The following is a 12,910-nucleotide window of genomic DNA, read 5'->3' on the forward strand; positions in this document are numbered from 1 at the left end:
TTAGCAGTTATTTGAAGTCTCTGATTCGCTCTGGGACAACAGTTGTCCCAAACAATTCTAGAAACCAAACGCATCAAAATAGAAATTGACTTTTCTAAACCCTCACCCATCTTTGTTCAATACCCTTTAAAGCCCGAAGCTAAGGAAGGATTGAAGCCCACTGTGGAAGATTTTATGAAGCAGGGGTTCATTATTCCTTACATCAGCCCTCGTAATACTCCAGGTTTGCCTGGTAAAAAGCCTCATGGGCATAGATATTGATTTATGCAAGACTGCAGGACTATAAATAAGATCGTGATTCCTCTTTTTTCACTGGTCCTTCACCCAAATTCTGTTTTGTCCTCAATACTACTTGAGGCCACCCACTTCACTGTGATGGGCTTAAGTTCTTTAGCATCCCATTAGATCCAGATCCAGGCAGTCAATAGTTATTTTCCTTCTCGTGGGAAAATCAACCATACACCTGGACTGTTTTGTCTTGGGGATTTACTGATGCTCCCCTTACTTCTGTCAGATTCTTAATTGGGACCTTGAAGATTTGAGATTTCCTGGTGATTCTGTTCTAATATAATATGTAGATGATCTTTCACTATGTTCAAAAAAGGAACAAAACTTTAAGATTCATTCTGTGTATATATTAAAGACCTTAGTTCACAAGAGACATAAAGCCTGCAAAGAGAAATCACAATTCTGTGACAAGTTCGTTATTTAGGGAATACGCTATCACAAGAAGGCAAATCTCTCACTTTGTAAAAATTGTAAGTGATTCCGAATTTTCCAAGACCAACTACTGGGGATTCCTAAGGTGACAGTATATTGCCATCATAGGGTGCCAAACGGTCCAACATTGAAGCCCCTTCCATGACCTAAGCCCTCAGGCCCTGAACCTCTTGCCTAGGAAGATAAATAAGCCTTCTGAAACCTACAAAAAGCTCTGCAACTACCCCCTCCCTTGGGGTTGCCTAATTAGCACAAACCCATTTCCCTTTTTGTTCAAGAGAGGCTTCTAAGACGGCCCATGTTGCAATGAGGAAGGGCCATGAGGGAGACCATGCAGGCATGCGAGAAGACAGGAGACAGACAACAGAGATGGGGTGGGGATGGAAAGTGAACAAAAAGGCGGTGGGGGCAACCATCCACAGGCTGTTGGAGGAAGGTGGCTCTGCAGTGCTGAGCCGTGAGCTGAGCTGAGATTGAGCAGCAGGAGGTGGCCAAACAGGGAGCATTGCAGGCCGACGGAAGCATGAGGACCCAGAGGCAAAGGCAAGGAAAGATGCGAAGTTTGGTTGCAGAGTAGTGGGAGCACCAGAGGTCGGGGGGAGGGGTCGCAACAGAGGGACACCAGCGAGGAAGCAGGACCAGATACCACAGGGTCTTAGATGCCAAGCTAAGAATTTCGCCAAGGACAGGGAGCCAGATTGCACAGACGCTGTTCACCTCGAAAGCCCCTTTCCTCACCATTTTCTCCTTTCCTGCTGCCCTTCCCAAGTTCCCTGTTGATGTCTGGGCTTTCTGAGCAGGGGTGTCCTACTCCCAGGGCCATTGATAGGCCACCTTCCTACCTTTTCCTGGTTCTTAAGTGGGGCAACGTCCTCGCTTCTGACTCAGCATTTGAAATTAATTTCCCATGCGGGAATTTACGAATAATCCTTACTAAAAATTACTGTGCGATGAACAGCCTGGACTTCAGCTTTCCTTCATAATTACACCAGTAACTTCCAGAAATACCCGACATTTGGTTAAGTGTGACTAGCTTGTGTCTAAAAACAAGGCCAATTTGTGCTTTTAAAAATTCCAGTTACTTTCCCACAGCCTTCTTGTTGGCCATTTTCCCACAATAGATTTTTCATTTGCCTGAGCTGTTGTATATTCTGATTTGGTCTTTCAGTTTTTGTTTGTTTCCTTCAAGATAATTGTGATTCTTCCTACTTTGGAATCTTTATTTCATTTTATTTGGAGAGAGAAAAGGTGCACATGGAGGGGAGGGCAGAGGGAGAGGGATAATCCCAAGCAGACTTCCCGCTGAGCACCCAACTAGGAGCGGGGGCTCAATGTCACAACCCTGAGATCAGGACCTGACAATACCAAGAGTAGGAAGCTTAACCGACTGAGCCACCCATGCGCCCCCTTTCCTTTTTTTTTTTTTTAAGTAGGTTCCACGCCCAACTTGGGGCTTGAATTCATGACCTTGAGATCAAGAGTCACATGCTCTGCCAACTGAGCCCAGCCAGGCACCCCTGGAATCTTTCTTTACATTGGTTATTGGTTTTTTTTTTTTTCTGTATTTTTTTTCAAGTTTCATTCTGTATCTCTGCCTATTTGCAGAACACCTTTGAGACAATAATATCTGCGCTTGGTGTTTTGCTTAGCTGCAATGCATTCTGCCTGCTAATAATCATTTCTACCATCATCACCCTTTCACTCAGTGTCCTGAATATCAGCTGTGTTTCCTAGATATAAGGCTCTTCATTTTGGCAATTCGCCACTCTATCCCGCTGTCAGTAATGAAATGGTCCATTCAAAACCTACTCTTCTTTATGCCTTTTGTTCTCTGAACCCCTTTCCCCCCCATGTGAAAATATTTGATGTCTTGTGTATGTGGATTAAAAGCCTATGATTATGAATGCTGCTTGCAATATTGAGCCTCTTGATTGTTTTCATCTCTCCCTGATTAAACTCACATAATGATTAATACTGCTTGTCTTTTATAATTCTCTTATTTTTATTCTGGCTTCCTCATATCTAAAAAGAAAAGAAAGAAAGAAAGAAAGAAAGAAAGAAAGAAAGAAAGAAAGAAAGAAAGAAAGAAAGAAAGAAAGAAAGAAAGAAAGAAAGAAAGAAAGAAAGAAAGAAAGAAAGGAAGAAAGAAAAGAAAGAAGAAAGAAAGAAAGAAAGAAAGAAAGAAAGAAAGAAAGAAAGAAAAGAAAAGAAAAAAAAACTGACCAGAAGCAAAAGTCCTCTCCATTGTTCTTTCTATCTTTAATTGAATATATTTCTGTGACCATTTCAGCTTTTTAGAATTGTATTAAATATGTTGTATTATTTTGAATAGGTCAGTACCTCATGATACAAACCAGCATTCCAATTTATTTTATTCAGTTTCTAAACCTTTAAAATTAAGGTTTCTTAGAATTTTAGAACTAGGAAAACATTGCTTACGGCATCCTTTTCATTTTACAGACCAGGACTTTGAGGTCTGGAGGAGTTAAATGACTAGCCCCAAATGAAGCGGCTCATTAGTGGCGGAGTCAGAACCAGAAACCAATTCTGATCCTACAACAGAACTGCCTCTCCATTGAAAGTGCTGTTTATGTTTGAATACCATCAGTATGTCATCATTCTCAGAACATGTGTATTAATCTTTTTTTCCCTTCAGTATTTGTGTCTGAAACACGCACAAAAGGGAAGCCTTCCAATAAAATCCAGAAACAGACTCCATCCTTGAAGGTCCCTGCAGGTTCCTGGAGTTATTAGTGATAGAGGGAGTAGTAAAAGTCCCCGGGTTTATTTTCAGTTCTCCCACTGATTTGGTGTATAACTTTGGGAATATTCTTCCCCTGGGCTTTCCTAATGTGTTGGATTCTAGTTACAGACAGATGCCATGAAAGACCTTGTCTAAGACAGTCGCAAAACAAGACATTCAGCATCATTTTGGATATTAAATTTGGGGGAGTATACTTACTTTTAGTCCAGAAATGTGATCCTTATGTCTCTCATCTAGTTCAAAGTACATTTCTAATCCTCTCCCACTAAGCCCAAGATTCAGGGCAATTTAGAGTGTTCCTTGGGTTTGCTTGCTGTTCCAGTGAAATTTCCCCTGATAAGTTAGGCCTATGTCCTTACGCAGCTTTCTCCATTTGGTGGGATCAGCCCCTGAGGTCAAGTTCTGCTAAAGCCCCACAAATGGCCCCAGGTCATGGGAATTAGCTAGCCCCTAGGTAAGTTGAGTTGAGAGCTATGTTGTCCTAAGTCCTGGCCTTGTTCGTGATGTCAGTAGAGAAAGATGGGCTGCTCTAACTCCCTATGGTAAGTTTGATCAACCTTCCAGATTGGTGAAACACAGATCTTTAATCTTAGTATGTGCCCCTTGGCTGCAAGTTACTGATACCAACTTGGGTCAGTTCAAGCTGGAAAGAGAAATTCACTCCAAGGACACAAGCCTATGTAGTTCCCTCCCCCTGTCACTGCTTTGCTCCAGGAATTTGCTGCAATAATCTGTAAGAATAAGCTTCCTGACCCCAGCCTATACATTCATGTGGAGCTCTTGAGTTAGCCTGCCATTTGAAGATTCCCTCTCTCTGCTTGAATTCCAAATTCTCTGGGAATTTCTTCCCAGCTGAGACCTAAGATAAATGGAGGTAGAATTATGTGTTAAATTTATGTGTTAACACAGTTAAATATGTATGGTTCTTTGTGACTCTCTAACCTAAGAATAAATGTTCACAAGGACGTACCCTCAAATTCAAAGATACACACGGACCCGTGCACACTCACACATGCTCACATTGTCGAAACAATGTATTTTTAAATGATTATGGCATACTTTTTTTCCAGGCTGGTGCCCAGTGGTAGTGTTCCCAGGCAACTTGTGAATAAAATGCATTGCTTCATGCAAGAGAAGAAGAATTAGAGAAAGAGGGGGAAGGCAGGAAGAAAAATCTACCACTCAGATAGATTGTTGATCTACCTCAACACAGGCTCTGAAACATCTAATATAAGCATTATGAAGGACCAACTGACCTGACCAAACTAGAGAAATAATCATTTGTTAATTTAAAAAATAAACAAACAGGGGCGCCTGGGTGGCTCAGTTGGTTAAGCATCTGCCTTCGGCTCAGGTCGTGATCCCAGATCAAAGCCCGCATTGGGCTCCCTGCTCAGCAGGGAGCCTGCTTCTCCCTCTCCCACTCCCCCCCCACAACCCGCTTGTGCTCTCTCACTGTCTCAAATAGATAAAAACTTAAAAAAAAAAAAAAGAACAATAAAAATAAACAAACAAGGAGACTTCCTGTTAAACTTTGGGTAGAAGACACATTTTCTCTGTCCCTTTCCAAATCTCACAAAAATGACTATAAAAGGTTTTGTTTTGTTTTCTAAAAGGGACTCAAACACACAAGGAAGAGGAGAATGGGAAAGGAGAGACAGCAACAGAAGTTTGGAAGCTGGAAATCAGAAGGATGCATAGCAATTCATCAGGAGAGCCAGGGGCCAGGAGAAGCTGAACGCAAAGAGCTGCTGGTGGGGCAGCAGGAGGAGCAATCTGAGAAATCTCAGGCGTTGGGAGCACCAAGTGCCTCCGAAGGTAGGGGTGAAGGTGAGAGACTGGAAACAGGAAGATTGGTTGAAAGTCTGATCCTCTTCTTCATCCCCATTCTTCTGGTTGTTCAGGCTGAAAACCTCCATCATCTTTCACACCCTGTACCCCACAGGCAACCCATCAGCAAATCCCATTGCCTCGATCTTAAAACCATCTTCAGAGTCTGGCCCTCTCTCACCACCTCCACCACAACCGACCTAGATCAGGCCACCATCACCTCACACCTGAATCCATCTTCTTCCTCTCCTCTCACTTTCCATTGTGTCAATTAAGACTTTGTCCCCACCAAGTCACTAGTAACCTCCACATTGCCAAGTCCAATGTTCATTTTTGGTCTTGTCTTCCTTGAATTATCAGCAGTGTGTGACTCAGTCGATCTTTCTTTCATCCTTGAAATACTCCCCCACTACTTTTTTTTTTTTTTTTGGTCTTACAGAACACTACTCTCTTTTCCTTCTCCTTCTACCTCACTGGCAGCTCACCGTTTTCAGTTTCCTTTAATGGATCCCTATTTCCTTGACAGTATCCTCATAGTAGTGCTCCAAATCTCAGTCACCAAACATCTCTCTCTATACTCATTCCCTAACTGATTGCATCCAGCTGCATGGATTTAAACATCACCATAAACTAACAACTCCAAAATGTAGATCCCTCAATGCGGACATCTTTCCAAACTTTACAGTTGAATCTAACTGTGTATTCAACATCCCCATTTGTGTATCTGATGGATATCTCAAACCTAACATGACTAAAACAGAATTCCTGATTCCGCACCCCCCCCCCCCCGCCCCACCACCAAAACCCGCTCTGCTTTTCCTCTAATCTTCCTCACATGGCAGCCACAGAATTCTTCTAAAAAGTATGTCACTCTTCAGGTCAAAACCTTTCAGTGGCTCCATCACATCCAACATGTAGGGCTAGGGCCCAACATAATTGGCTTCCTGCCACCCCCCTGACTTCATCTTTGGCCATTTCCAGCCCCCCTCCTTTGTCACTCTGCTCCAGCTTCGCTGTCCTTAAATACTGAAGCATATTCCCCACTCAGGGCCTTTGACCTCATTGTCCTTTGAACCTGGAATTCCCTTCTCCAAGATACCCACATGGCTTCTTTCCTTACTTCCTTCTGGTCTCTGCTCAAAAAGCTCCTTACCAAAGAGGGCTTTCCTTACCACCCCAGTCTGCCCTTATTCCCTGTTTTCCTTTCCTCCATAGCACTCCCCACTACCTGATATTTTACTGACATAGCTTTTTATTCATTTATTGATTATTCATTATTGATTACTTTTACCCACTAGGAAGTAAGCACCATAAGCACAGGAAATTCGCCTAGGTTGTTGGCTGCCGCAGGTACCCAGCATCCAGAACAGACTTGGAATGAATCTATAAAAAAGCAGTTAAGCCCTTTAGTTGGCCTCAGAACCCGTGTACCCAGATGACACCTGTTCCCCGACCACAGCATTAGAGTAGAAGTTTGCTCCTGGAAATGCTGATCTGAGAAGCTCTGGATTCAAGGATGCAAAGCAAGTTGAAGGAGGGATATCTTGATGAAAACAGGGGATTCAATGAAAGCGTATGCATTAGAGGTTGAGACTCCTGGGTTCCTGCCCACCCCCACTTCTGCCCTACCTTCTTGTAGTACAGAGATCTTTAGCCAGGCCTAATCTCCCTTAGCAGGACCAAGGGTCTTCCTAGAGACAAAATAAACCATCCTTACTAAAAGACCAATAGTTCCTGATATTTCAGGGTCCCCAGTCAAGCAGATAGCTGACCCTCTGACTATTTGGTAAGGGAACAAATAAACCCAATAGAAGTCATGCAAACAATAGGCAGTATAAAAAGATAATAAATAAGAAGACTATTTACTATAGCAACAAAAACACATAAATAAAATATATAAAAATAGAAATGTGCATAAATTTATATTATCAAATTTTGGGAAACTTCTGAAAGATTCCAATGTGACAATGAATAAATGGAAAGATGTCCCATGTCTTTGGATAAGATGACTCTCCATCAAAAACTATCCCCAAGTTTATATATAAGTTTAATGAGATCCCAATAAAGATATCAAGTTCCCCTTCCCCAGAGAACTATAGAAGTTGATCCTAAAATGAAAAAATTAGCAAGCAAAAATAGCTAAGAAAACCCCAAAAGAGAAGAGTAATAGTGGTAGCCTTATTTGATTAAAAAACAAAACAAAACTTTAAACAGCTACTGGGATGGGGGCACCTGGGTGGCTCAGTCGGTTAAGCGTCTGACTCTTAATTTCAGCTCAGGTCATGATTTTGGGGTCTTGGGATTGAGCCCCATGTTGGGCCTCTGTACTCAGCAAGGAGTCTGCTGGGGATTCTTTCCCTCTGCCTCTACCCCTCCCCCCACTCATGCTCTAAACAAACAAACAAATAAATAAATAAAAATAAAATCTTAAAAAAAAACCAAAAAACAACTACTGAGGTGTGTTACAGGACACAGGCACCAACTTGAAGGGGCTATAACTGGCCAAATCTGGAGCAATTTATACATCAAAAAGAATGAGTATAATTAATTGCAAGATTACAATAAATAAATAAATATTTATGAGTATATTTGAATTTTGAAGGAAAGAGGAAAAGCAAAGAGAGAAAGAAAAAGCTCATTTACCACCATTGGAGGTAACTATTAGATAATACTTTTCTACAAATATTTGTAATTAAAGGGAAGGAATTAAGCATTTACCCTCCTTTTCAAGGAGAAATGATAGTTTATCCCCAGTAGATAGGGACAGTTTTTTTTTCCAGAAAAATGCCAACTAATCAATGTGGGAAAAATTATGGAATGAGAAAATCCCTTCTTTGCACCCCAATAAAACGACTGATTCAGTCCAAGATCATCCATGAACACTGAAACCATTAGATTAAAAAATTGTTGAAGAGACTGTTCACTTGATAAAAAGTACTGCTCCACAGTACGCACAGGGGAAAACATGCTTTTACAATGGTGAGATCTGGCTGTCACCACCTAGTTAGGAATTTAACTTATCAGTAGTAATGGGACAAACTGTACCTCCTGTTCTGTTTTTTTGTTTGTTTTTCTTTTAAGTAGACTCCATGCCCATTGTGGGGCTTGAACTCATGATCCTGAGATCAAGAGTTGCATGCTCTACCAACTGAGCCAGCCATACACCCTTATACCTGCTGTGATAATGGAATACGAAGCAATATGTATGAATGATTTTCGCCAATGTGGAATGGGAAATGAGGGTGGCCATATCCAATCTGATCCTGTAGTTTGAAAAGTTTTACATTGCCCAATGGGCACATAGGTCCCATTGAGAAGTAATGGTTATTTAAAAATGAAATTCAAATATTATTTTTGCTTTCACTTTACGTGTATTATTTTTTTCAAATGGCTACTAAGTTGTTATGTCACAAATGCTTATTAAGTTGTTTGGCCTTGCCTCCTTTTTTTAAATTTAATTTTTAATTTTTTTTTTTTAATCACTCAGTTACCCCATTCCCCGACTCACCTCCTTTCTGTAACCCTCAGTTTGGCTCCTGGAGTCCAGAGTCTCTCATGGTTTGTCTCCCTCTCTGATTTCTTTCCATTCAGTTTTCCTTACTTCCTTTATAAATGAAACTGTTAGGTATTTCTTTTGGCCTAAGAATGCTGTGAAAAAAAATGACTGAGACTCAGTTCCATGATCAATCAATATAATCCCTTCCTTGAATCCATCCTCAATTTCTTTGCTCTTTTCTCCATGCATTATGCTTGCTTTGACCCTTGTCAAATTCAACCCACTGCCTCCTCTGTGCCTTCCCCCCAGGTGCCTGGACTAAGACAAGACCTCCTGACTGCCCCCAACCCTACTTTCCACCCAGCAGCCAGAGTGATTTTCCGAAGTCACTTTACCCGTTAAAACCCTTCAATGATTTGGGACACCTGGCTGGCTCAGTTGGAAGAGCAAGGGACTCTTGATCTTGGGGTTTGTGAGTTGGGGGGTTGTGAGTTCGAGCCCCACGTTGGGTGTAGAGATTACTTAAGTAAATTAAAAAAAAAACTTAAACACTTCAATGATTCATTGCCCTGCGGATACAGTCAAAACATATTCGTATACTCTAAGGGGCCCTTTATCCTCCTTTTTCCAGCATGCCCCCCTCCCCCACTCATGTCCCTCTGTACTTCGCACTTTGCAGTTTCTGGAATGTTCCCTGTTCTCCCTCCCTTCTCTGCCTTTGCACATGGTGCTCCCTCTGTGGGGAGTGGCATTCCCCTCGCCAACTCGACTAGGATCTCAGTCTTTACTGAGGAGTCACTCTCTCCAGGAAGCCTCCCTGACAGCCTTTTTATGTTCCCATAGAACACTTCCCAATAGCAGCCCTTAACCTGTACTGCAAGGGCCTCCCTTCCTACACTGGAAACTTTTCGGGAGCAGGAAATGCTTTTTGTTCCCTGTTGACCAAAGAGTAACTGGTATTCAGAACGCTCATCATAACTTAATTGCTGAATCATCCTGAATTTTGTGAGCTATGTTGTTCAAATATAGATATGTATATATCTGTCCCTGGTCTTTTTTTTACTCTGTAGAAACAGATAATGTGTTTAGAAGAATTAAGTCTTGGTAAACCAATTCTGGTTCCAAATTCCTTTCTAAGTTTCTGTGGGTTTGTGCTCATTCTTCCTTGTTATTATTTCATCTTTCAGCATAATGTGCTGAATGCCTTATAATGATCAGCACGATCATTCTTTCCCATGAGTAAATCACAGGAGTTACTGTGTGTATATCACCCAAGGGATTTAAGTACAAATCTCTGTTTTTTAATGGTTTTGTGTTCTTATTTTGTTTTTGGTATTTGAGAGACTGGATGTGTTTTTAAGGAAAGTTTCCACCAGATACAGAGGTTAAAGGATAATAGAGCCATGTCCTTTCCCAGGGCTGTCCTGCAAGAGTCTGCACTTTCATAGGCCCCTTGAGATGTCAGTAATGATAGAAATCTCAAAATAAACAAAAATAAATTTTAATGAAGCTCAGAAAAGAGGAATAAGGTGGAGTAGCCCAAAGCATCTCCCAAGTGTGGGAGTCCAGGGTGGCTCTCTCAGTTGCACTACCCAAAGGTCAGGCCAGCTCCCCTTAGACGAGAAAGATAGTCCTCATGAGAATAAATGGAAGTAAATGAAGGAATCAATGTAGGTGACTGGACAACATTGAAAGAAAGGGCTCTTCAGACATTATGTAATCTATTATGGGATAGCGGGACACAGAATATTCTAGAATGGGCAAAAATAAAACTGACAAAATTGTATGAAGGATTCTAGAGTTTGTATACATTTTATTTATGTACTCCTCATCTCTCTTTTTGTTCTGTTTTATCTAAAGAGCAATGTGATTTTTTTTTCTTCCTTATCAGAGGCTTTCTACTACTTAGCACTAAAATGCAGTCATTCCATCTTACTATATTCTATAAAGGTGTTACCAAGGCCAGTTAGCTAAATGTTTGTGTTTCTTTCTTGAGAAAAAAAAAAACTTTGACTCTAAAAGGAGAGAGTGGGAAAGAAAATTGCAATTGAAATACAATGGTACATTTCCTGTAGAGTTCCCATGATTTTTTTTTTCAATTTGAAAATCGAGTTTTGCCATTTGTTAACAGAATGCTGCCATTTAGAGATATACATTTAAAAATTAATAACGGTTGCTACTGTTTTTCTGTGGGATCTCAGCAGATGAGGATACCCTTAGTTGAATTGGGCAATTGGTTGTGAGCCTGCTGAAATTACGCCATTTGTATTAAATTATGAAGTCTCAGAAAAACACACCACCTGATTTTGCTAGGTTAGAGACAAGAAAACCGAAGTTGAAGTGTATCTTTAAGTCTATAAAATGGCAAAACCCGAAAAGGCTAGAATAAAAGAAACAAGTCATTCGAATATCCTCTGAATTACCAGTGTTTAAGTCTCAGCTCTGCAAAATCAGTTTTCAAGAGTACTGTTTCCTAAGTACGTGCAAACTCTTCAAGTATCTTAGTAAGGGAATAAGGAAAAAGTGTTGAGCTTTTGCACGGAGGTTCGCTTCATGTTTGTTCATTACAACAATAAAGACTATTATAATAGCATTGTGGGATCTCTTGGCAGAGGGACACTGCCAAAAGGGGGGAAATGGTCCTTATGGAACAATTGTCTTTTGCTGGAAGGCCCTCAATTAAAATTGTGTTTAAGCATACACAATATACAATCTTTTTTTACGTTAGTAGAAAATTGCTTTCGCGTGTAACCCCAGTGCTGCACGCGGGATGGGATACCTGCTGTAGAAATATCCAGGAGCAATCCCGGGCGGAAACTCATAGGACAAGAAATGGTGTTCGTGTCCCTGCGGGAGCTGGCAATGAATCGCTTACACCCCGTGGTGCAGTGTTCATTCTCGCTAACCTACGTGGGCCATGATTCTCCGTTGCTCCCTGACGGAGGAAAGTGTCAGTTCATGTGTGTCCCTTTCTCCGCTAGATGTCACTGTAAATCAATCGCTTGTGGAGAGGGGACCCGTGTGTTTCTCGTTATCTTCAGACAGTACCAGGGTTTAAAGCATGGTCGGTCCCCGCACTTGTCTCCTCCCAGAGTGGGGAGCCCATCGCGGGACGGGGGCGGCGGGGACTCTACGAAGCGAGGGCAGCGCCCCCTCGGAAGAGGCAACGGACGCGCCGCGACCCAAGCAGGAGGCGCGCAGGTGGCGGGGTTTCAGGGCTGGCTGCGCGATGCGGGAGGCGGGCCCGCGCCGCACTCCTCCCCGCCCCCGCGAACGAGACGGTCACGTGCCGGGGAGGTGCTGCCCCCAGCGGGCGGTGGCGGGAAGGCGGGGCGAGGGCGGGGCGGGGCCGGGCCGGCAACCGCAGAGCTCCGAGGCGCCGCGCCCGCGGTGCGGGAGTCGCCCGGGACAGGGTGCGGACCGGGCGCGTGCGCCGCGCGGGGTGAGTGCGAGCCGGGGCGGGGACAGCGGCTCCCTAGCCGCGCGTGCCTGGCCGACCGGCGCAGGCGGGGAGGAAAAGGGGGAGGAGCCAGGGCGCGCGCAGGCCGTGGAGGGGGGAGGGGCGGGGCGGAGCTGCGGCGCGCGCGTCCGCCAGAGTAGGGGAGGGGCGGGAGCAGCCGCTGAGCGCGCGCAGGGCCGGCCGCCGTGAGCGTGGGGCGAGCGTGGGCCGCGGCGCGGCGGTGTGACTCCTTCCCGCGACCCTCTTCCCGGCCCCCAGCGGGGGCACTGTGCGGCGGCCGTAGCGGCGCCGGAGCCCACGAGGTCGAGCAGGCGGCCGTGCCCGGGCATGGTGGTCCGGGGCAGCGCGGAAGGTGAGCGACCCCCGGGCGGCGGCGGGGGTGGGGGAGGGGTGGGACCGGACACGCGTCGCCCGGAGGCGCCGCAGACCCGCCCGGCGGCGGCCCGAGCGCGGACGGCCTGAGGCGGGGCTGGGGAGGGCGCGCCGGCCCGGGCACCGCAGGCCGTCCTGTCGCGGCCTGGGCGGCCCGCGGCGTCCCCGAGCGCGGCAGCTGCCGGGTTATGTAACGCGTGACCTCCCCTTCTCCCTCCGCCATGGCGCGGCGGGCCGGGCGCCGCCGACCCCGCCGCCCGCGCACGGC

At 44.4% G+C, this 12,910-nt stretch overlaps 1 protein-coding gene across 5 annotated transcripts in view; it reads left to right on the forward strand.

The window, feature by feature from the left end:
- The first annotated feature begins 12,166 nt into the window (after positions 1-12,166).
- REV1 (REV1 DNA directed polymerase) overlaps positions 12,167-12,910 on the forward strand; it is a 101,463-nt gene continuing 100,719 nt past the window's right edge. For 4 of the 5 annotated variants that reach the window (XM_078056812.1, XM_036105247.2, XM_036105249.2 and 1 more), the window contains exon 1: positions 12,409-12,622. Coding sequence is in view for 1 of the 5 variants with exons in the window: in XM_078056816.1 (XP_077912942.1) it covers positions 12,598-12,622 (25 nt within the window). In the remaining 4 variants the exon portion in view is untranslated. Of the gene's footprint in view, positions 12,253-12,408; positions 12,623-12,910 lie in introns of those variants that run through there. The other variant, XM_078056813.1, reaches the window with a different exon arrangement.

Source organism: Halichoerus grypus, chromosome 10, assembly GCF_964656455.1.
Source record: "Halichoerus grypus chromosome 10, mHalGry1.hap1.1, whole genome shotgun sequence".
In the NCBI taxonomy this organism is placed as follows: domain Eukaryota; kingdom Metazoa; phylum Chordata; class Mammalia; order Carnivora; family Phocidae; genus Halichoerus; species Halichoerus grypus.